Source organism: Vespula vulgaris, chromosome 8 (genome assembly GCF_905475345.1).
Source record: "Vespula vulgaris chromosome 8, iyVesVulg1.1, whole genome shotgun sequence".
Lineage (NCBI taxonomy): Eukaryota > Metazoa > Arthropoda > Insecta > Hymenoptera > Vespidae > Vespula > Vespula vulgaris.
This window is the reverse complement of record NC_066593.1, coordinates 2,330,289-2,356,000: the sequence shown is the minus strand read 5'-3', so window position 1 is coordinate 2,356,000 and position 25,712 is coordinate 2,330,289. Positions and strand designations below refer to the sequence as shown.

At 33.4% G+C, this 25,712-nt stretch overlaps 1 protein-coding gene across 3 annotated transcripts in view; it reads left to right on the top strand.

Annotated features, from left to right (window-relative positions):
• LOC127065602 (neuroligin-4, Y-linked) overlaps positions 1 to 25,712 on the top strand; it is a 188,877-nt gene that overhangs the window by 159,017 nt on the left and 4,148 nt on the right. For 2 of the 3 annotated variants that reach the window (XM_050998165.1, XM_050998168.1), the window contains exons 2-9: positions 12,474 to 12,632; positions 14,539 to 14,736; positions 15,889 to 16,004; positions 19,703 to 19,935; positions 21,124 to 21,336; positions 21,859 to 21,997; positions 25,197 to 25,360; positions 25,587 to 25,705. In XM_050998165.1, the coding sequence (XP_050854122.1) occupies positions 12,474 to 12,632; positions 14,539 to 14,736; positions 15,889 to 16,004; positions 19,703 to 19,935; positions 21,124 to 21,336; positions 21,859 to 21,997; positions 25,197 to 25,360; positions 25,587 to 25,705 (1,341 nt within the window). The remainder of the gene's footprint in view (positions 1 to 12,473; positions 12,633 to 14,538; positions 14,737 to 15,888; positions 16,005 to 19,702; positions 19,936 to 21,123; positions 21,337 to 21,858; positions 21,998 to 25,196; positions 25,361 to 25,586; positions 25,706 to 25,712) is intronic. The other variant, XM_050998166.1, reaches the window with a different exon arrangement.

Below are 25,712 nucleotides of genomic sequence, written 5' to 3'. Positions count from 1 at the left end.
ATTATTTATTAGTTTTCCAGGAAAACACTTATAATATTTATAACAGGATGTAAGATAAACTGTTAGATTTTGAACGTAAAAGTTCCTAACATATGTCTCTCGTCCCATTGGACTTACGAAATATACATAAGTGACATAAGATAAGAGCAACGATCTATAATGTGTTATCGTAGTTATTCTGTTTTTATCAAAATTTAACATTGAACCAAACCCGATTTGTCCGATCAACAGTAATATATAAACGCGGTTAACATTGATACCGTACTGCATTTTTATATTATAAACGTACATAAACATTTTATCAGGAATCCTATTAGCTTAATAATTAACATGGAACGGAATTTAATTCCATCTCAATTTAATTCTACATTACTCATATTTGGCCATCGTTCAATTGCACATTTAACAACATACTACACTACATGCTCTCTCATTGTTGGATACTACAGATAAGCTTTCAATTTCGAATACGATAATAATAATTATCTACCAATCGAATTTTACAACAAGTCATAACAGTTTGCAAGAGAGAATAAGATTTACCTGTACAATAAAATCTATTTATTTGATAATAAATTCTTAAGATAAAACTACGTATAAAACTTGTTTACGTTGATTGAAAAACAATTCGCGCTTATTCAACGAGAACGTTGAATTCGTTCGAAATTACGTTAATTTCAAGCCTGGTGATATTCGTATCTGGCAGAAGTCAAATATCCGTGAATAAAAAAAAAAGAAAAAAAATACGGGAAAAATCTCGTCGGGAAAGCGATTGATATTTGTTAAAAATCCCCTCGTGACAGTGACTTCGAAGAGAACGATAGAAAGAGATGTATACATATACGCATACAAATATACATACATACGTGCATACATACATACATACGTACATATATATGCACACACCCTTATATATATATATATCTGTGTGTGTGTGTGTGCTGAGTTAGAGTAAAAGAGAGAGAGAGAGAGAGAGAAAGAGAAGGATCGAAGCATCGGTTTCCTTTTCATTATTCGACGGTCGGTCCGACCCGATGGGGATTAAATTTTGCGTGAAATCCGCATTAGTCCGTGGGGAGAGCGGAAAGTGGTAGACGCGCGCGCACATTTGTGATGCCGTTCGGCCTGCGGCATAGATGGTGGTGGTGGGAGGTAGTGATGGGAGGAATGGGATAGAGAAGGCGACACACGGCCACGTAGCTACATAATTTGTCTAACTCCACTCGCACGGTCCGATGGTCAGCGGGATTGCCCTCGGTGTAATTCGGTAACAGCTTGTAGTGGTTCCGACTCCTATTGCCCTTTCCCTGCACCCTCAATCCACCCCTTTAACGCAACCCCTTCCATCGCACTATCTGCTTCTATTACATAACGGTATAGCTAATAATCGTTAGTGACACGCATACGCCAACATACGGCTATATATAGATATTGGTACAGTTATGTAGGTATCCATGTAAACATATTTGCATATACAGGTAAAACGTCTACGTATGCGTGAACATGTTCAACACGTAGCTGTGCAAACACATTTAAAAGCGTATGTATGTATGTATGTATGTATGTATGTATGTATGTATGTATGTATGTATGTATGTATGTATGTATGGTACACATATACACCTAAGATGAACTGTTCGGTTAAAGTTCATAGGTAAAATCAAATGACGGAAAGAAACGATGGGCTTTCGTACATTTGCCATTGGACAAACGATCTTCTTCAATTTCCTGCCATTTTCATTCTTCCTGCTGATAGACGAAAATTTTGATTTCGAAGACGTCTTCTAACCCTATTACCAATTCCTCCTCATCCGTCGTTTTAATGCTCGTTAGATATTTTCAATGTAGTATAATCGACGCTCTGTTACATTCTCTGTTTTAATAGATAAATAATTGAATAGCGTATAAACGAATACGTTACTTTTCAATAACGTTTGATTTGCTTGAAATTATTCAAATAATATTATTTAAATATTAAACAAAAAAAGAAAGGAAAGAAAAAATAAAATTTTTATCGTTAATAATATCGTTGTTTTATAAAAATCTAATGAAATGACAAATGGGGATATATGAAATCATTCAGAGTGACTGGAAAAGTTTCGATCGTTTGAATATGTAAATGTTCATTTACATATAAAGATTTAATTTATCATCCTATCCGACTTATGAATCATTCGAAGGCTTGTTAACACGCTCTATCAATCGCGCTAATCGCCGATAAAATCGCATATCTATCTCCTAATTGTATATAATGAACCGTACGCCGGGTTAATTAGTAATGAGCATATAATTCATCATGATTTATATGATTTGATTTCAAATAGAGATAGTTGATATCACGCTTATGTGCTATTTTGATATTACATAGATAAGAAATTACGTTTGTATAGTGTCGAATATCGGCTTATTGTTCAAGATTATTCAAAAAATTGAGCCAACAACAGCTATAAAATCAAAGTCGAAGAAAGAAATATATAACGTCGTACCTCGTATTAAAATTGTATTAATCGTGTTAGTCGTGTCGTAACAATAAAAAAAAAGAAAAGAAAAGAGAGAGAAAACTACGCGATCTTTCATTCGATCGATAATACGATATCGTACAACTGTTATTACACATTTGCTTACTTATTCCATCGACTCGACTTTGAAATCTCTGAATTGAGAAAAAAATATGTAATATATCTAATACGATACAAAAGATAACCGGTACCGAGAGACCGCCCGACGATTTCTTTTTTCTTTCTTTTTCTTTTCTTTTCTCGATTGAATAAAAGAAAAAAAAAGAAACAATAAAAAAAAAACATCAACGTTTGAAATTGATTAGAAAATTTTGGATAGCCCATGCTACGCATCTTCGGATACTGGCTACCTCACTCATGTCAACCTGTGTTATCCACAGAAAACTGGTCGCAGTCGCAAACGCCGCGCTGATTAGTAATCAGCGTTTCAATCTGACCAAGGAAAGGCAATTTAAAGGCAAATTGAAAGCAAATATAATCCAATTCTTGGCGCGGGCTTGGGAAGAGGTAAAAGGTGGGAGGGGGTAGGGGGAGGGGTTACCCTGACGAAGGGAGAAATTATTTTCCGTTGCGCTCTCACGCATCGCCGACTTCGTACTTTTCTTTTTTTTTTTTCAGAACGATCTTCGTCATATAATCCGACTGAAATGAAATTTAATATAACAAATAGCTCTTTTTTCCACTTCATTTTAATACATTCGAAACATTTTCCTTTCTTCTTTTCTTTTTTCTTTTTTTTTTTATTTTTGGTTTCCCCCTAAGCCTCGCCCGACCATACGGATTTATTTATCGTTTTATAAGAGAGATCAAAGAAACTATACGTGGACATCGAGTTTTTATAAACGTTTTCCGTTCAGTCAATTGTTTGGAACGAGCCGTACACGATGAATTAGAAATTCATTTATCACATGTCTTTTACATATTGTCGTTATTTTGTTGATTATTTTTGTTTGTACGTTGTATTATGTTCGTATGATTATCGTATAATTATTCGATTACTATGGTATTTTTTTTTTTTTTATTATTCCTTCTGTCCTCTCTCTCTCTTCCTTTCTAACAGTTTCACTTTAATCAATAATTCATTTATTATTTTCATTCTTATATCCATCGTCGTGGTCAATTGTATTATTTGTATTGATACGTTTTTGTTCGTACGCTGTATTACGTTGTATCGTGTAATTATTCGATTACTATGGTATACTCTACTTACTATTCCTTTACTCTCTCTCTCTCTCTCTCTCTCTCTCTCTCTCTCTCTCTCTCTCTCTCTCTCTCTCTCTCTATCATTATCTCTCTCTCTATCTTTCATCAAACTACGTATATACCATAATTGTTATCTGGACACTGATGAATTACGTGTATCTATCTCCGTTTCTGTCTCTCTTTCTCCGGTATTAGTCATCGATTCGTTAGATTACCGTCGGGGCGAATCACAGTGCTACATTCGTATGCAGCTTCCGGTTTGTCGCACATTTAGAGATTACCGCATTCCTCGGATTACCTCGAATGGTGCGTGCATTCGTCCGTTACACACGTTCAACGGTCCACGCAAATCCGACGGAAAATTTCATCTCCGATCTCGCTGTTAACCACCACGATGATGGTTCTCTCTGTAAACGTCTGCGAAGCTTTCTAATAAAAGTGATACCCAATCAAAATTCAAAGATTCATTTGGATTATCTTTTACGATTACGATCAATACGATATCGTGAATGTGTATCACCGTCGATCTCGTAAATCGTAATTATTCATTCATTTTGAAGTTCGAAAGATGATGAGGAAACGTAAAAAAGAAAGAATCTTTATTATTTTTTATTATTGCTTCGCCATTGTTCATCTATTTAAATGCTATCCAGTATAAATTGTTCCGAATAAAAAAAAAAAAAAAAGTGAAAATATCCCTTAAGGATTCGATCTTCTCTGTTCGTCTCATACGCTACTTTTCCTACTGTCATTATTATAAATTGCAAGAATAAATGTTTATAGTAAGAAAAGTAGGAAGTGAAAAAAAAATTGGAGAATTTTTTACTTAACCAAGAAAAACAACTTTTCTGCTGGAGGTTTATCGGAGAAGCGACAGTTAATCTTATGTACTGCGGTAGAGTCTCGACGTGTCTGACTCAGTAAATACATTAGGCTGGGCAGTTGGCATTTGTGTGAGTTCGTGGATCGAAACTGCAGTCAGTGACAAATAGAGGACGTATACTGGCTGCACGTGCAACTGTCATTGCTGGCGAGTGTGCACGAGCCAGTAGTAGCCGTCAGTAACATACGTGGTTCCTATCGAGAAAGGTCACTGCCACGTACACACATAAACAGACATACGCATCACAAATCGATCGTCTTCCTTGTCACTCGATATCTTGTTCGATAGTGTCGTTTTCCTGACGTAATGAACGCTAAACCATATCTTATATCGTTTTTACTTTATCGTATGTGAACAGATCGTTAAAATGTTGAAGACAAGATCGTATATGTTTTTTATATCGCTATTATCTAATATCTAATCATTGGAAGATTCATTTGAACTTTTTTTATGTATTAGATGTATACAGCTTTTTTTTATAGAATTATATAAGGATTATAGAATTTTTCTTTCCTCGGAATTCTTTGAATAATTTTTTTTCCTTAACTTCAAAAAAAAAGAAAAAGAAAGAAGAAAAGAAAAGAACCTATAGAAATCACAAAATATCAATTTGTCGTGAATACATCGAAAACGTACGCGTAGAAAAAAGTATGCGTTCATTATTCCACTTCATCGTTGTTTGCCGGCATCTCTACTGATTATATCGCAATCGGACTTTTAATTAGTTGATTGCGATGTCTCTCTCTTTTGGATAATACACGTCTCTCGTATCGCTTGGAATCCAGTGAGAAAATGCGATTACTCGGTTGCTTGCTAATTAATTCACGAATTAATTAATCATCTGAAACGACATCCAGCGTGTAGTAACTGTGAGCAAATACGCTTTGATAGGGAAAGCAATCTAAAGATAAAATATGCGCGATGATAATCAGCTACAATCTAAAGTATTATCAATAGATACTGTAAACGCTCGAATTTGTTAGAATCTTCAAATGAAAAAAAAAATTTACACACACACACACACACATATATATATATAAAATAATAAAATATTGAGATTATGTATCGATGGATCCAAAAATATGATATAGTACGATTGCGTCTGAGTTGCGATATCATACTGCATATAATTATCTTGTATCAGCCCAATGTTATAAAAAAAAAGCCTTTTTTTATTCAGTTATCCAATATTACAAAAAATCCAAAAATATTATACACTACGTTTACGTTTAACAATAATATAGTACATACAATATTATATTACATCGAACGAATCTAAAAAAAAAAAATCCAATTCCTTTTTATTTTGATATCAAATAATACAAATTCCATCATTACGTATCGGCCAACCCAATAATAAATGAAACGAGATTACATGAAAAAGAAGGAAGGAAAAAGAGAAAAAGAAAGAGAAAGAGAGAGAGAGAGAGAGAGAGAAAACATCGCAATTTTTCTCACACGTGTTACTCAAACAATCAAAATAAATACATATACTCAATGTCTAGGCCATTGCTGGTAGAAAAGTTTCGCCGACAAAAAGCCATTGTCCCTTTCTCATGGGGGATAACGTTTCTCCCTCTTTACCTTATCCCTATCTCTTGTCGATGGACGTCATTCGGCGGTCATCGATCAAGGACTCTCTCCGAGTTATCCCTTTTTTATTTTCTCCTTTCCTAACTTTCTTCAGCCCTGTTACTATCGAAAACCTTTACAGTTTTATGAGCAGAAAAACGATATCTGGATATGAGCAACGTGGACAAATTGATGGGGGTAAGAGAGAGGATAAGGTGAAGGACGGGAAAGGGATCTGGTCGATTGCCAACGAAAAAGTCCTCCCTTCGGGCTAAATTTTTAATAATCTACTTCTTCTTTTTTCCTCGAAGAGCGAGGAGGGAGGAGAGAGTTTTCTTAAATAATAAAGACATTCTTTTTCTCCTAAAGTATATCCGACTTTCATCTTTCCTCTCTATTTCTTTTTTTCTTTCCTTTTATTTTATTCCGAATGGACATTAAAGAAATTGTAACATCTCCTGATTTATTTATTTATCATGTTTATTATGTTTATTTATTATATATGTCTGTCTCTCTATCTATCTCTCTATCTTTCTTTTTTTCTTTTTTTCTTTCTTTCTTTCTTTCTTTTTTTCTTTTCAAATAATAAAAATTTCAATGATTAATCCAAAGGAAAACACCTGATAGTTGACAAGGACATCGATGTCTCTTTCTTTTTCTCTCCTCTCTCTATCTTTCTTTTCTTTCTTTCTTTTTTACTCTTCGTTTCTTTGCTTCGTCGACAAATAAAAACTATTTACTTTTTGTCTGGTTGCTGGATCGATAAGAGCGAAAAATCGTGCGAGTTATCTAAAGGAAAATCGTCGTAATACTTTTGTCCTTTTTCGTCTGTTTTCTTTCTTCTATTTTTTTCTTTTCTTCTTTTTTTTTTTTTTACACGAAGGTTTTTTACAAGCGGTTTGTAGATCACGAAGGATAAATGAATTATCGTGAAGTAGATTTAAGGGCGAACTGCGATTATTAACGTCAACAGCTTCTGTTATCGAATTTAATAACTTGACGAAGGACTTATCGTTACGGATGAGGAGACGATACTAACAGCTGATATTAGAACGACAGAGGTAAAAGTTTTATTTGAGGCGAACAGATTCGTGTTCAAGGTCATCTGGTAGACCCGTATCATTCTTAATTGTACGTGAAAACTTTTCTTTCTTCTAACACGTTGTTCTTTCCTATTATTTCCTTCGTAAATAAATATATCATGTATTATTATCGTATTTCGTATATGTATATGTGTACTCGTACGTATGTATGTGTGTATACATGACTATATTTTACTTCATCATCTCATTATTCGTAAGCAAATATAGATATGTAATTAACTTGCAAAAAAACTTTTTATTTTTATTTTTTTCATATTTACCTATATACGGTATATAATATTTAATTTAACAAATTAATAGACAAAAATTATATCTCTATCATCGGAATACTTTTTTTTTCTTTCTCCCCGGCTCTAATATTTAAATTAAATAATACACTTTTTCAATTCTTGTTTATTTTTTATTTTATTTTATTTTATTTTTTTATTTCTTTACTCTACGTTCTCTAGAATAATAATGAACATTCGCTGTTACCATGTTACCATGTATTATAAATCCATTGGAAAATAAAAAAGAGAGAAAAACATAAAAATATTCGAAAGGCCAAACGAATTTAAAAAAAGAAACTTTGTTTCTTTTTTTATTAAAATTAGACGAAACATACGTAATAATAAATAACCACGAGACTCGGAATTAAACGATCGATAACAATGAATTATTTTCTCTTATTTTCTCTAATTATACGTTCGAGAGGAATTGAAATTAGATATGAAATGTGTATCACGACATCCCCTTTTTCGTAAAAAGGAAAGAACATATCGAAAGTAGGGTGATCTCGTTTATTTCGAGCCCCGAGCTTAATTCCTTTTCTTCTTTTTTTTTTATTTTTTTGTTATATCTTTTATATTAAAAAAAAAAAAAAAGAAAAGAAAAGAAACAAAAAAAAGAAAAGTATCTTCTTTTTTTCTCTCTTCTTTTCTTCTTCCTCACCCCCTACGGCTACGAGACACTCTTTTAATTAGCGCGTAAAAACCAAAGCGCGATACTTTTAATTGGAAACGGCGTGTATCAACTAAGCGGAAAAAAGTGCGACATTCGTTGTCGGTGCCCGCTAATGAAGGACTTCTATGCCTCGGCAGAGGACATTCATTAGGACCACCGGTCCCGTTAGTTTACCGACGGGAATTTAGCCAGTAATACTATCTCTCTCTCTCTCTCTCTCTCTCTCTCTCTCTCTGTCTCTCTCTCGCTCGCTCGCTCACTCTCACTCTCGTTCTCCCTGCCTATCTATCTCTCCTATTTGCTCGCATCGTTCCTTTCCCTATCAAGGTAATAGAAGGTCATTAACTCAAATGTCATTAATCGGTCCACTTTGAAGGATCCACAATGTTCTTCTCGATCGCTGAGTTCAGCACGATATTTTTCAAAAATCCATTTAACGCGATAACGACCGACCGAAATCACGGATAACAGGGAGACCGCGTCGATCTTACGAATGGAATAAAACGAAAGGAAACGAAAATATAGTCGAAAAGGAGAGAATATTTCTTTCGGCGAATAAATATACCGTAGAAGAGATATCGTTTACGTGGCGTTTGTAATTCTTTGATGAGAGATGAAAAAGGAAAGAGGGCGCGGGGGAAATGAGATGAGAAGAGAGAGAAAAAGATGGAGATTAAGGGAAAAAAAGAAAGAAATAAAACGGGAGAAAAAGAAAAGAAAAGAAAAGGAGAGAGAAGGAAAACAAAACGAAACAAAACAAAGGAAGAAATAACTTGCTGCAACTCTGGTAGCACCCTCTCCTTTTGCGGAATAAGTTGGGTCGGATCGGTCGTATCGGTCGATCGATCGATCCAAAGCAACTCGTTATTGACGCAATGAACGAATGCAGCGAGAAAATGAAAGAGAGAGAGAGAGAGAGAGAGAGAGAGAGAGAGAGGGTGCAAAGAGAGGGAAAGAAAATCGATCGACGCAGTCGTATTCCGTAGATATACAAGACTTAATGGATTAGCTGCATCCGGGCCGAAGCCAAGAACGTATACCATAGAATTGTGTATAGAAGAGAAAAAGAGAGAGATATAGTGGGAAAAAGAAAGAGGGAGAAATAGAGAGAGAGAGAGAGAAAGAGAGATAGAAAACGCATATACACAAATGCATTGAAGGACATACATACATATCTACATACATACGTACATATACCTATTTCTTGTGTTCCTTATCCTACTGTAAGTAGTAAGTACGTGCATCGTACCTAACGATAAATGGACCGTGGTCAGAGAGCAAACTGGACCTTGGGGTTCTCTTTTCTGTAACCTCCCTCTCTGTAACCCACCTCTCCTAGTTTCTTTCATTCCCTCTAGAAACGCGTTACGGACATTTTCCATAGGACAGTTACCATTTCAATGCCCAAAGAATTCCCACGATAACAGGAGTTTAATTAACGACGTTAAATCTCGAAACTCAGACATCTTCATTATTGAGATATGTATTCGTCGAAATAGTTAAGATGGTTTCTATATCGAAAATATATATCATGGTTTTTTTTACTTAATCCTGTTTCAAATAACTAATTTGTACGGTTGCACGGTTATTCACCGCGATAATATCGATGTAATAATTATTTGAATGGAAATTTATGATCTTGACAAGTTTGATTTTCGTCGGTGGTAGTAAATTTCAACGAAAAGGACTTTTGTGGAAAGTGTCGGAATTGGTAGAGAGGGTACTAGTTCGCTATCTACCCTCTCTCCTTCTAAATTCTCTATTAAATTTATGCTGCTCGCATAGCTACTCACAAGTAGTATGTGCCGAATCAAGTAGACAAAGATAGAAAGGAGTAGAGAAAGAGGAGAGGGAGAGAGAGACCAAGAGACTGTTCGTGTTCCCTTAATTCGTTCAATCTCTCTTTTGCAAGAGTAATCGTGCAAGATTGGATGGCATTTGCGGATCATAAAGGTTTCAAGATAGACAATTATGATAAGAAAGTGGGACATGGGTTTTGTACTAGCAAGCTCGGCATCCTTACTTACCTTATCTAAAACCTTACGAGAGATGGAGACTATGCGAGTTAGGAAACATATTGACTTTAAAATTGATTAGGTCGAATTATCGAATTTTTTTAATGAACGGGCTACGACACACACACACATATATATATTCCTTTTGTTATGTGAAATAATAATTAATATGCAAAGTGAAATTAATTTATAATATTCCAAACAAGAAGAATTAATATTTCATATATTATAATATATAAATACATATATATACATATATATAGATAGATAGATAGATATAGATATATAAGGAAAAATAATTAAATTGATATCGTTAAAGATCAAAAATTATTTTCTCGAATTACTCGAGTCGTATTATATTTTCATTGCACGGAGAAAAAAGAAAGAGACTGTTCGCCATTCTCGTATAATTTTCTTTTCGATGCGAGATATGACACACGCCCGTTAATATCACACTACATACCATATGACAGAAAGTAACAAGTATGTACGTAGTCGTCGCATACTCACTTATAAATAATAAAAAGAGAATAAAATTACGTCGGGGACGTGTTCTGCAAAAAGAAAAAAAATAAATAAAAGAGAAAAGAAAAACAAAAAAGAAAAAACAAAAAAGAGAAAGAAAGAAAAGAGACGTGTGTAACGAATGAGTTAATAAATATATCGCCCGTACGTGATAACGTTTTATTATTTATATTATTATATCGTTTCTCATAGTAATAATAAAAATTATTTCATACGAAATTATAAATAAAAGCAAAGTAATAACATCTCCGCGACAACGTTTCTCAAGCGAAACAACGTTTCTTTTGAAAAGAACGAGTAAAAAATTCATTCATGCGATGGCACGTAAGAGTTATCGAGTCACCCGGTACAGAATAGAATGACGTAAGAACATGTACCTGACTAATACATGCACAAAGCAACTCTATCCTTATACAACATGATATACAGACTCCGAAAATATGAACAATCTAAGTCCGTGAATATTCGCATATGTATCTCGTGATCTGTCGGTCGGTGGTTGCTTTATGAATATGTAAAGTCCATTGGATCTCGTTGTCACGAACAAAATTGTTTACACTCTGCGTCAAATATTGACGTCAGTCTTGTAAATTTATTCGACAGCGAAATAATGTATCCCCCTTTCTCTCTCTCCTTCTATCTCTCTCTCTCTCTCTTTCTTTCTCTCTCTCTCTCTCTCTCTCTCTCTCTCTCTCTCATAAAATCGAACAACGCCCTCGGATAAATGCAGACAAATTTTATTCTCGTCTAATGATCGTTAACCTTCTTAAAAATAAAATACAAAAGTTTTCGATATTGATTAACGTTTAATAACGCTCATATTGAACCGTCAGAATTTTCTTCTTTTTCTGTTTTATTTATTTACGTTTTTTCTTTTTTCTTTTTTTATTCCATTTCATTAGATTCCCGTCTTTTAATTAGCATTATCGATTGGTTATCATCATGTCTTTTTTTTTTCTTTCCATTCAATTAAGCCTTATTGAATTCTTATTTTAAAACTATTATTATTGTAAGAAACAATTTTCTTTTTTCAATAACTTCTATCTAATAATAATAATAATAATAATAATAATAATAATAATAATAATAATAATAATAATAATAATAATAATAATAATAATAATAATAATCTAGAAAATAAATTGAACATCCCTTACATACGCACGAATATTTTTCACGTATTAAACCGGAAATACGTGGTACGGCTTATTTTCGACGATTTCGATGAAACAAATACATAAAGAGAAAACTAATACGCGTCGCACATAACTAAACTAGTTTTATGCTTGGTATAAAATTGTCCTGTGACTTCGAGAAAATGCGGAGATTAAATAAAATGGAAACTTTCCGTCGACGGGAGACAAGCGTTCTAAAAGTAAACGGGGAATATTCTGTAGTTCGCATATATGCAAAGTATAATACATACATATTTATGTATAAAGGTGTTAAAAACAATATATATGAAATATCTTTTAGTACAGACGCGAGAAATCTAACTTATTAACTTTATTTCCTTTAACGTATAAGATAGAAAAATCGAGTACGATCGAAAAATTCCGAAGAAGATAAATTTATAGAGCGCCAAACTATCTAACGTCTGTCTATACATCGTATATATGTATTATACTTAGATACTTATATATATATATATGTATGTATATATGTATGTACTTACATCGATCGATCAAACGATAATTTTATCGTTCCACAGCCGGTGCGAGGGACGGTGGTGGAAGGAGATATCCTGTGATTGTGTTCGTGCATGGTGAAAGCTATGAGTGGAGCAGCGGCAATCCTTACGACGGCAGCGTCCTAGCGAGCTATGGTGGCGTTGTTGTAGTTACCATAAACTACAGACTAGGAATCCTCGGTAAGTGCTTATTATCCTTAGACGATGTAAGCATGATACGTGTTATACCTCTATGTACATACATATATATCCTGATCGACCTTTTTTCTTTGCTATTTTCTTTTTTTTTAAACGAGTGATAGAACATCCTCCGTTTTATCTCTTTGAGAACTACTCGATCTTCGATCCTTGAACGAGGAAACTAAGTTATAATGGCGGATATGCTATCCATCTTTATTTCAATATCGTTATCCTTATTTTATGGGATTACATAAACGATATACTATAGATACTTTTCGTACGAAATGATGTTAACTCGCAAGATGGTTGTTCGTTTTTTCACATTAAACGTTTTCCCAAGATATTTTCTAACGCATTTCTTTTCTTTCTTTTTTCTTTTTCTTTTCTTGCCTTCTCTTGTTGCTTTTTTTTTTTTTAATTTCTACCATTGCAATTGAGTTTCTTTCAAAAAGAAATCTTATTGTCTTGCTTCGAGCTTTTTGTTTCTATCCTTTTTGTTTCTTTGTTCTCTTCTTTTAATTTTTTTTTTCTTCTTTTGTTCTCTTTCTTTTTTTTTTTTTATCGATTTACGAAAAAGTAACCAGCGTTACATCGAAATGTTACGGCAAAGCAATAGTGAGAGAAGAGTTTGGAGAACTAGATATCCATCCTGCGTTTTCAACCATGTATTGCAAGCTCGCTTAGCGGAAAACTTAAATTGAAAATTTAAGTGAGAAAGGTTCAGCAATTTTTCCATTCTAGCAAGAAGAATAGAAAAGAAGACAGTAACATGGCATGACAGATATGTCGCATGTGGAATAACAAATTGAATGTGACCTATTGCTTTTGCATTTGTGTGCGCTTCATATTTTTCTTTTTTCTTTCTTTGTTTGTTTGTTTGTTTGTTTGTTTGTTTGTTTGTTTCTTTCTTTCTTTCTTTCTTTTTTTAACTCATCTCTGTCTTTGTTTTCTATTCCATATTCTTTCTTTCTTTCTCTCTATCTCTCTCTTATTCTGTTTTACATACAAAAACAATAGAACTTCACCTGTCAGCTAAAGAAAAAAGGAAGAAAGTAACAATAAAATTTCTTCTAATACCACTATTCACTGTATGACTGATATAAATAAAAAAAAAAGAAAAAAGAAAACAAGAAAAAGAGGGAGAGAGAGAGAGAGAGAGAGAGAGAGAGAGAAAATGCCAAACTATCAGAATCCATCGTTCCATAAACTTGCAGCAAACGCAAACAGCCGACACTTGTTAAATTATTTCTCACTTCTAGCAACCTCGAAAGAAGCGAGAGCTGAATATAGCTGATAACTTATAAATTCTGAATAAGTGATCAAGCAAAAGCGTGTGTATTTTCGTTGAAACGTTACACGATCCGTGAGAAACTGAAAAACGAGAATATGGAACCGTTATTGAACGAAACAATATTGAGATTCGATGCTTTCTTATATTTCTAGAAAAATTGCTAGAAAAGTTTTCCAGAAACTTATCGTGAAAATACGAATTTCCTTTAAACGTAACAATATTGTAGTAATAATAATAACAATAATAACAACAACAACAACAACAATAATAATAATAATGGCAATAATAATAATAATAATTATTATTATTATTATTATTATTATCATCATCGTTGTCGTCGTCGTCGTCGTTCGAGCTCATAAGTATTTGACATATTTACATTGTCGTTCAATATATATTCGTCGACGTTTGAATTAATTTCAACGCAATATCGTTTAACGGAACACATAATTTTGTGACAATTTGTGCGATGTTAAATCATACGGGTGATATGAGGAAAGGGTGAGGGATGAAGGGGTATAGAACAGAATGGTAGGGGGATAAAGAGGTTATTGAGGCACGTGAATACGCTTATACGAAGTGGACTAACCGTAAGCCGGTTTGTTTTGATTACAGGCTTTCTAAATGCCAACACAGATTCGCACTTACGGTCGCCGGCAAATTACGGGCTAATGGATCAAATCGCAGCGTTACATTGGGTACAAGAGAACATAGCCTATTTCGGAGGTGATCCTGGAAATGTGACGTTGGTCGGTCATGGTACCGGTGCAGCCTGCGTCAATTTCCTCATGACTAGTCAGGCCGTACCTGATGGTAAGTAGTAATCAACTGTTTTTCTTTTTTTGTCATTATTATCATCACCACATCATCAGTAATCAGTCAATGTCCTTTATTTATTTTTCTCTTTGGTCCTACGCTCGCACGATTTATCAAATCTATATCAGGTCTGTCGAGTTTTCATTTATTTTATTAATAATCACTCATAATCGATACCCACGGGTATCGTATCAATTAGGAAAATGTTATTATGAATTATAATACTTATAATAGAACCGTCATCGTAATACGTATATTATTCATAATAGAATATATAATACATTATAGAATTAGAACATTATGATAGTACGATCGTACGATCGTATCCGAGGTAGATGCATATGTGTCATTATTATTTCGATAACACCTCATAAAAATTTATTTTAAATCGTGTGACACGTAATACAAAGGACACAGTTACGATTAACTTATGATTCTTACGAGAGTATGAAAATCCTGGCCTTCTAATAATTATCGTTAAACGAGAAATCTCAAAATGTTAATGGCGTATCATCGATCGCAATTATTGTAATGGTGTTATGAATATTAGTGCCTCGGAGACTCGAATCGTCGAAGGCAACGAATATCGGTTAGCACGAATGCAATACGTATAATTAAAAGCACATGTATCTGTGCCATATATGACACGTATACGTGCGAACGAATCGATACTCTATCGGTATCATGCGTAAGCAATTCTCGTTAAAAACCGACGGATGGGCCATTAACAGACAATTTACTCTTACGATCTATACGAACTATGCGGTTTTCAACGTTCAACCATTCTCGAAGTGCTCGTCCTTAATCGACTTTATGCATTAACAAACATCGATACTGAAGAAAAAATTCAAATTAGAATACAACAAAAGTAACAAAAAAAAATGTTTTTTCTTTAATAACAATATTAAAATGAAAATCGTATATATATGCGTGTGTATATATATTTATACATTTATATATCTGTATATGTGTGTACATACGTATTTATATATTGATATATATTTATATATATATATATATATATATACATCATCTTTCTTTGATAATATTAATTTAATAATATCTCCGATAATATTCTACAAAATTTTATTTTACGTATCTGAACATTTATCCTTCTAAAAATATTTATAGTTCATTTTTTATACACAGGACTCCTTTTTCATCGCGGAGTTTTGATGTCAGGTAGCGCGCTCTCGCCTTGGGCGCTGGTAAGAGGGGCTGCTAATTACGCCATGCAAGTTGCCAAACATCTGAATTGCTCGTCGGTGAGTAGCTCTCGTTTGCATTGTTAATACACAAGAAAAGAAGGGAATTTTCTTTTTCCATCCTTTTTTTCTTTTTTTTTTTTTTTAATATCGTGAAAAACAATTCTAACGATATGCTAGGTAGATATTAGCAATAGATATTCCACGGATTGAATTACCATAAATAAAAATAATCGTTGCACAATGTTTAATATTATCGTTAAGTAATATAAAAGTCAAAACAATACTCATCAACGATATATTATATTTTATTAAACGACGATTAACGTTATAATTTCGTTACTTCGTTATTTCATTATCATTGAATTCCCGAACAAACAAACGGAACGACTCTCATTAAGTAAATAAATCATAATTGTTTCGAACGTGGAATTTCTTTTTCATTTTCAAAATTTCGATATACTTAACTAAATGTATTGATTATTTGTTAACAATTTAATACATATAATTGAATAACAAAAGAATCTCTCTCTCTCTCTCTCTCTTTCCTTTGAGAATACGTACGAGTAAAAATTTGATAAATTTAATTTATTAACGAGAAAATATCTCTCAAAAATGGATGAATATCGGGTAAGCAATAATGACATTTGAAAATTGAGGAATGCTAAATTAATTAAACTAGAAATTCGAGAGTCGAATGAGAAAATTGAAAATATCTGTATATTATATGTAATATATATCTGCATATATATATATATATATATATATATATATATATATATATATATATATATAAGAGGTGTATAGAGAACGTAACTGAAATAGTTTGAATTAGTTGAGTAGACCGTGGTGACCCTTTCCTTACACGATCACGATCGGTGAAATTCAGTTAGTATCTGAACGCCACAGTGCCGATTGACTTTAATTCGAGTGTACGCAAATGAATTGCTTTAACGCCGTCTCGGTAATTGCCCCTGGAAATCCAGCTTGACGTAGACGGAGGTTTGCCGCAATCGAATGTCGGCGTAGTCCGCATTCGCACACGAAATTCTATCTCGATGACGATCTCCTCTCTCTCTCTCTCTTTCTTTCTCTCTCCCTCTATGTATCTATCGCTTTCTCTATGTCCCTCTACCGCTTTTTCTATTTCATAAAAATAGACTTCACCGAGATAAACCTTCAACATATTTAATAAATATTCAACTATTTTTTTTGTCTAAATTATCATCGAGTTTAGAAAACAAATAAGTGAACATTATTCTAATATATTTTAAAATATACTAATAGTAATGTTAATATATGTGTGTGTATGTTGACTTAAATTTCATATGTGTTCCTGTTAAATTTTATTAAAGTATACTTTCACAAAATAACACAGTCATTATTTAATGATTAATTAATCTATTTAAATTTATATTATTCTATGTATATATATTTCTCTATATACATATATATATATATATTAAATGTGAATATTATTCTATTTAAAATTATTCTTTTACAATTAGAAAATTAATAATACTCGATAGCATATAGCATATATGAATAAAATTATCTAGATCATTTTACAATCTTTAATTAGTCCATTAAAAATATTATTCTGCATTTATTTCCTTACATTATACAATACTTACGTTTAAATATTATTTCAATTCAAATTATACTCTAATTAGAGAATAATTAATCAACAACACGACGGATAGTACGAATACGAATTAAAAATATTTGAATCATTTTAAATCGTTTAAAATCGTTCTGATCGATAAGTCAACTTGAAATAAGAATAAAAAAAAAAAGAAAAGAAAAAAGATTTTCATTTCCTCTCTATCCTTCTCTTTTCGTTAGTTCGCTAACCATACACGAGAGCAGAGATTTTGTTTTTTTTTGTTTTCTTTTTCCTTTTCTCCTTTTTTTATAAAGTTTCTCTCTGCGAAACGAAACGACCACTCGTTTATTTGAAAAATATCTCTCAACACGGTCATCACACTACGTATTACGTAGTCCGTTTCCTTCTCCGGTTTACAACTTTCACGTAGGAAAACGACCGAACTTTCTACACGCGAAAATTTCTCGAATTCGAAGGGGCAATATTTGCTAGCTTCGTCTCTTCAAAATTACACTAGCCTTACTTCTAGTATAGTTGTATGTATACCTTGTTGCTTCCTTACAAAGATTTACGAAGCCAAACCGTAACACTTGGTTTTCAAGTCTATCTGCTTTTTTTTTCGTCGCCCTAATTTCAACATTTTTATTCCTCGATGAGCTCGTTCCCTTCTGCACACAGCGACACGGATTTACTGCGTTCTAATCCGAACTCCTATAAGCTCGTCAGATCGTTAGAATCGTGAGAGATGTGTGGAGTAATTAATTGAAAAAAGGAAAGAGAGAAAAAAGAGCGAAAAAGAAAAGAAAATTATTTCAGCTATAATACCATTCTCCTTTCGTTTATCTTTATTACAGCATTGAACAAACTTTGAAAACAATTTAACTTTAATACGAATTAAATACTCTCGTTCGTTTTTTTTTTTTTATTTTTTTCATTCGCTTTTTTTTTAGATCAATCAAGACAATTTTTTGACGTAATACTATTTTCGTAAATATTTCTGTATGTATGTGAGTGCGTGTATGTAAGTATAATATTTATCACGATCTCGAGATAATCCTCTTGAAGATAATAAATATAATATTTTTCACGATCTCGAGATCAAAAAGATCGAGCAAGTTATTAGAAAATAATTGGAAGTATATTTCATGGTATTGCTAGCACCATTTTTATTGCTCGATTGTAATGTCGTAATATACTATATTCTGAAGGGTGAATATATATCTATATCATTTCTCAACGATATTTTCATTCATTTTCAGCATTGTTGTTGCACTCCAAAAGGATCGATGATCACGAGCTCCAATAGAAAAAACGTAATCCCATTCCGGTTTTCCATTCCACCTGTATTGTATTTCTTTTCTATCACTTCTGTAATCGGAAATATCTACTCTTCTACCAACACCCCCATCAACCATTTCCCTCCCCCTCTGTCCAACTCGCATCTCATCGATATCACGTGTAATCGTACTTTCTGAGAGTAGGAAACATTTTTTTTTCTTCTTTTTGCTTTTTTTTGCTTTTGTTAATCATTTTCGAAGACGTTTGACATCGCAATCTCATCGCAACTCTTTTAATTATTTTTTGAAAGAACTCGATCGGATACAAATCGAGCATTTATATTTGTTATTTTTTAAAACGTACGATGACATATTATAATGATATTATATTATATATATATGTGTGTGTGTATGTGTGTGTACGTATATAGATATTATAAAAATATCGTCAAATAAATGACAGATAATTTTTTAATAATATATCTCAATTCAAACAAATTCGTATAAATCATAAAAGAACGCTTATCTATAGATACGTATTAATAAATATCCAATTCATAAACGCTAATGGAAAACTTTATTTAATTAAATCTCATATTTGTTTCAAAAAATTATCTGCTGTAAATTGAATATTTTTTTCTTTTTCCTTTTCTTTCTCTTTTTTTTTTTGTAGAAGTTTGCAACGGGTTTAAGCTCGTCCTACATTTCTTTTTTCTGCATCCGTCATCACGGAAAGTTGTTACTTTCTGGAGACAAACAAAAAAAAAGAGGAAAAAGAAAAAAGAGATAGAGAGAGATTCTGAAAATTCCATGAAAAGAGATGTCCTTTTCGATCTGAAAAGTTGTCTAAAAAAGGGATATTCTCTCTCCGGCAGGTTGCTGGTGATCCACAAGCGCTGTTACGGTGTCTCAGGAACGTACCGTTGAACACTTTGATATCGGTACCAGTGAAGGGTCTAGAATTTGCTCCAGCCTTCGGCCCAAGCATAGACGGTGTTGTCATCGATCCAGGAGATCCCGAGGATCAAGACTTCACATTACAAGTGGATACGATCAACACGTTGAACAACATTTTATTGAGAAAGGACGTCGTGGCAAAGCTCTCAAGGTACTTTGTCTTACTTCGTTATTTCTTGTGCACTTGTGACATAAATCGAAAAGCAAATTCCCAATCGATTTTCTTTTTTCTTGTAATATTCATTCCTTTCTCTTTGTGTCTTATAGACGGACATTCCAAGTACAGATTTATTTTTATTGAAGATTTTTTATTAAATAAAATATAATAAGATTCTAAAGTTCTTAGGACGATCTTAAAAGATCTAGAAGAAAAAACGTCTCGAAAAAGTTTCGAAAAACAATACTTGACTTTTAAAGATTTCATGACACTGACTTTGAACCCACGATCAATTATTTCTACAATATAGCTATAACATTTGATCGATTCGATTAACTTTATAAGATATATTCATTTTTTTTATGAGAATTTAACGAATATGGAATACGAATGAATGAATAAGAAAAGAAAAGAAAACCAGGATGATACATTCGGCGTCGAAATTTCGTAAGAACAACGCTTGAAAGAGTTCTATTATTATTAAAAGGAAAGATTGTTAGATATGTAAATTCGAAAATAAGAGAACGAATACGAATCTGGTTTTTCCTTTAAAAACGTTACGAGAAATAATTGTACCGGAAACGTTACTTGGCAACCTTTGACTTTTACCTCATAATGCGAAGACACTCGTTAACGTCGCTGAATTGCCGCCTAAGTGGCTGCCGCATAAGGATGAATGTTAAATTATCGCGATGCAAAGTAGTACCTCTTCGCCATTCTCCTTTCTGAAGTGAGCTCGTTTCTTAATTTAGTCGTTTAACGAACGTAATCACGTTCAAAATGTACGAAATTCACTGGCTCCTATTTCCTTTCTTTTTTCCTTTTCTCTTTTTCTTTTCTTTTATTTTTTTTGTGCGTTCATAATCCGACGACAAAAACGACGGCTTCGTATTTCGAGCTAATTAACACACTTTTATACAACTTTAATTATTATTAATGTTATTCTTTAGAAAATATCTCAAACGCGTCTACGCGCTTAATTTTTTGTATTTAAAAGTATCCTTGTGAATTAAACACCTTCGGTCATTAATAACGCTACTTTAAAAGGAAAATGTATAAATAACATCATTTGTTATGTCCGTATATTCAAATATGCACACGTGCGCATTTTATAATCAACAAGTAAATTATTTTTCTATTTCCTATTCATTTCTTCTCTTCTTTTCTTTTCATAATTTTTAGGTACGATCTAATGGTAGGTGTAGTACGATCCGAAGCATATTTTTCATTGACGGCGGACGACGCTCAATACGGTATTGAAGCCGACAGAAGAACGAAAATACTTCGTGAATTCGTACGGAATACTTACACGTATCATCAACCAGAAATTTTAGCTACGATTATTAACGAATACACGGATTGGGAGAGACCCGTCCAGCATCCCGTTAATATTAGGTACGTTAACGTTTGCTCCATTATTTTTATCTCTTAAAAACACGTGAAAAAATTATAATACACATTTACAATTTTTACACTGAGTTTGCATTGAGATGTATGGAATATATTAAATACTCTTGATGCGTTTACAAATTATTTCCATTTGTAAATTATTCCACGATCCTGTAAATAGTGCTTTTCAACGAAATTTCCAAGAATCTTAAAGCAAGTATAAGTAATAAACTCAATCGTGTCGAAAAGTTTTCTATTATCGAATGAAACTTAAAGAAACGTTTCGTTCTCGATAGGACATGTTTCTTCGACCTTTTTAAAGTCTTCTCTTCCTTTCAACAAGTTTATTGCGTTCGATTTGTTGTCTATATCTACTATATACTCGTGTGAAACGTGCGTTTACTATCACGAAAACGAATTACTATTCAGGAGAAACGTATTTCCTAAATGAAATTTCTCATATACTTGTTCGTCGAGACAATTCGCATTTCTAATAAATTTACGAAAGCCGAATCATGAATTTTTCAGGGACGAGACACTAGAAGCTCTTGGCGACGCTAACACTGTCGCACCCGCTACGAGAACGGCGGATCTTCACAGCCAATCTCATCGAAACTCCTATCTCTATGTTTTCGACTATCAAACGAAATTCGGAGACTATCCTCAGGTAGATAAATCAAAATATTATCCAATTTCTGACATCTAAATTTATTTACTTCAACCCATCTAGAATTCAGATAGGAAGAATTATATTTTCGCTATATTTTTCCCTATTTCTCTTTTTTCTTTTTTTATTTAACTAATTCATTAATATACATCTAATTGTCCTTTACCTTAATTAAACACTGAGAAATATCGAGAAAATAATTATATCGAAATTATATCGAATCCTTTTTGATTAATCATATGTGATAACTTTGATAAAAGAAACGTATAATCTATATATCAAAAAATATATGTAGTTATACGTGTATTTCTCATATTAATAAAATTAAAAAAGAAATACGAGAAAGTAAATTACCAATAATTAACTCTTTTTAAATATTAAGCGTTTAACAAAGAAAATATCGATTAAATTAATACATAATAATTTCGTAAATATAAAATCGTAAAATATATATATATATATACATATATATAGTACATATCCGTCCGCATAATTTTACATTAATTTCCATTTTGTTTCATTCAGATCTCTCTTCCTCTCCCTCTTTTCTTTCTCACCCTTTCTCTTTATCTATCTATCCATCTTTCTCTTCCTTAACAATCGAAAGCCGACGAATACTTATCGGCCGTTATCGCACCTCCTCCCAACTTCTCATCCCCATCTTTTTCTTTCCTTTGTTGTACCAGCGTCGAGGAGCATGTTCCTCGCTTAAAAAGGGCTAGTGTCGACGATAACGAAGCGGGGACGTTGAACACCCATCTCTCCGACGTAGAGAAATACTAGGTGTCTGTGTGTATATTTATTCGTCTTTGTGCATGTATATATGCGTATACGCGCATGTATGTGTGTGTGCGTACGGCTCGCGAGCTAGCTCGAATTAGAAACGAACTGGCGGTGTAGCTACATAATTGAACGGAGCGAAGAGAATAAGCCCCGCTTCGAAAGTTTCGCTTTATTTACGAGACCGTGAGCCCGACGATGCTCGCTTTTGCAAGATTCTCCGATACCAGCTTCACGATGATTATTATTCCTCTTTCCCGGAATTTCCTTTCTTCCTGCATTTCATTTCTCCTATTCAAGGCCCACGAATATTCTCCACTTTGCTTCTTATCGTCCCTTATAATCTATATACAGAGTTACCTTTATTTTAGTCCATATCCCGTTTAATATCGTTACTGTCGGCGACTCTGTCCGCGATAATTTGTCATCAAATCTGTCCTTCTTAAACGAAATCTTAAAGCAATAAGTTTATGATAAGGGGAAAGTACTTACGCAATTCTATATCTAATTCTTAATCTAACAATGTACGATTATAGACATTTCGAATGGTAATTCCAAATATTAATTAAAAGTAGAAAATAATAATACGTAAATGTCGACGTTGTCGTTAACGAGGATCGTTAATCTTCGATCTTAATCCACAACGAAGTTATTTAATTTTTCTTGACGCTTATTATCTTACTTATTTACTTACTTATTTTTTCACCTTTTCTGAGATTTTCTATGGGTACGACAAAATGTAACTTAAAAAAATGGAATGTGATATAAAGATCAAATGGCACGGAGTTATAAGATAAAACCAATTTTAGTAGTCCCTACACTAGAGAATACGGTAAGGAGTTCCTAGACCAGAGAATAGAGTTAATCCTCGTGCTTTTTTCGATTAACATCGGACCGTCTCGTTCTACCTCGTAGAGTTCCATTTCTTGTAGACGCCATCTTGCTTTCAAGGAGAAGAGCGCTATCTAACGGTACTGCTTTGCATGAGAATAGCTTTGGCTGCTGTCCATTCCAACGTGGTGAACATCGTCGTTGTTCGTTACCCACAGTCGTATCGTCTTTTCTTCTTCTTCTTCTTCGTCGTCCTCGTCGTAGTCGTTGTCATTGTCGTATCGGCGAAACATATCCAAGATGAAACCGTATTAACCTTCTCCTCTGCTTTTTCTCCTTTCGGTCTGAACAAGGACAACCTATCCCATCCAACCTCAAAACAGAAACCGTGTATTACCCGCAAACGATCCTAGGAACCTCCTTGCATCCTTTCACACAGCTCTTTCCTTGCATCCTGTTCTTCTTACTCTTCCTAACCAGTAATTGTTCGTCATTTGGTATTTTCCTTGCTTTCGCAAGAAAGTCTAACCTTCTCGAATACGAATGTTCTATTTTTATCGATGATATTTTCCCTCTCTCTCTTCTCTTTCCCTTGTTATATTCTCTTCTTTACGCAAACTCCATTTCTCTTTCCTCTTCTACTTCAACCACCTTTCCCACTCCCTATACCCACTCGCTATATAAGAGTACATTTAATTATTTCTTCATTGCATTCAATTTTTCTTTCCTTGTTCTTAATCACTTTTTAAGAAATAATATAAAAAGAAGAAAAATATGTAGAAAAGTTTGGTATTTATCGTTTCTATCTTCTCTTTATAAGAGTACTTCATCCTCTTCTCTTTTGCCTACTCCTTCTTTTCTTCTTCTTCTTCTTTTTTTTCTTTTCTTCTTTTTCTTTTTTTTTCTTCTTTTTCTTCCTCCTTCTTCTTTCTTCTTCTTCTTCTTCTTCTTCTTCTTCTTCTTCTTCTTCTTCTTCTTCTTCTTCTTTTACGTTTTCCTTTTTCTTTTCGATATTAGACCTTGCAAGATGACAGCGATGATTGATCGACTCTGCGGTTTGGCAGACAAGCTCGGAAATATTCGCCGAAGTCTCGAATTAATTCCCGAACGAAGGATCGATAGCGATGCCAAAACGGTTTCCTGTGTGACACGTAACGCAAAAATATATTTAAAAAAAAGAAAATGAAGAAATATGATTCGAAGCACGATTCATTCATTGTTCATCTCTTTTACCAGTATAATCAACGATACTACATATGTATTACGAAAATTAATATCAGAGAATTTATGAATAATTTTCATTGCCATCGATTAATTATTATTAAAAAGAACGAATTATGTGACAAAAGAAAATATGAATATGGTATTCAATGCTTTGATACTGAAAAAAAAGTTTATGTGAAAAACCTTACAGATTCTCAGAAATTTTTTTTTCTCGAAAGCATTTGAAAATGTTTCGGATAGGATTGATCGTGACGCGTTACTACGTCGAAACTACGTTTAAGCTTTCCCATTAAACTTCGTGTACATACGTGTTCTCGCCTTTCGTGGAAACATTTTAACGAGTTTTCACTTTTCCTTTTCGCAGAGACCAGGCTGTATCCATGGCGAAGAGCTGCCATATTTTTTTGGAGCACCGATAGTCGGGGGCTTGGCACACTGGCCGAAAAATTACACCAGAGCGGAAATCGCTCTATCCGAAAGTGTTATATTGTACCTGACGAATTTCGCGCGTACCGGGTATGTATATATGTACGTATGTATGTATGATGCATACACGTTTCAATGATATTCTTTACCTTTCTATCGATTTCTTCGTTCAAAACAAGACGAGCTCAAATCTATCGGTAACTCACTGAAAAAGAAAAAAAAAGAAAAGAAAAGAAAAAAGAAAAGAATTCCAATGCTTAGAAACTAAAAACTTCGAATATTCTTCGAGTTTAATTCGTATATTCATTTTACTCTATCACATTCGTAGTAATCCTAACGAGGGTACGCCCGATCCTGGTCCAATGGGTTCGAGACCCGAACGTACGAAGTTCAAGAACATCGATTGGACCGCCTACGAGGCGGTGCACAAGAAATATCTCAGTATAGGTAAGTT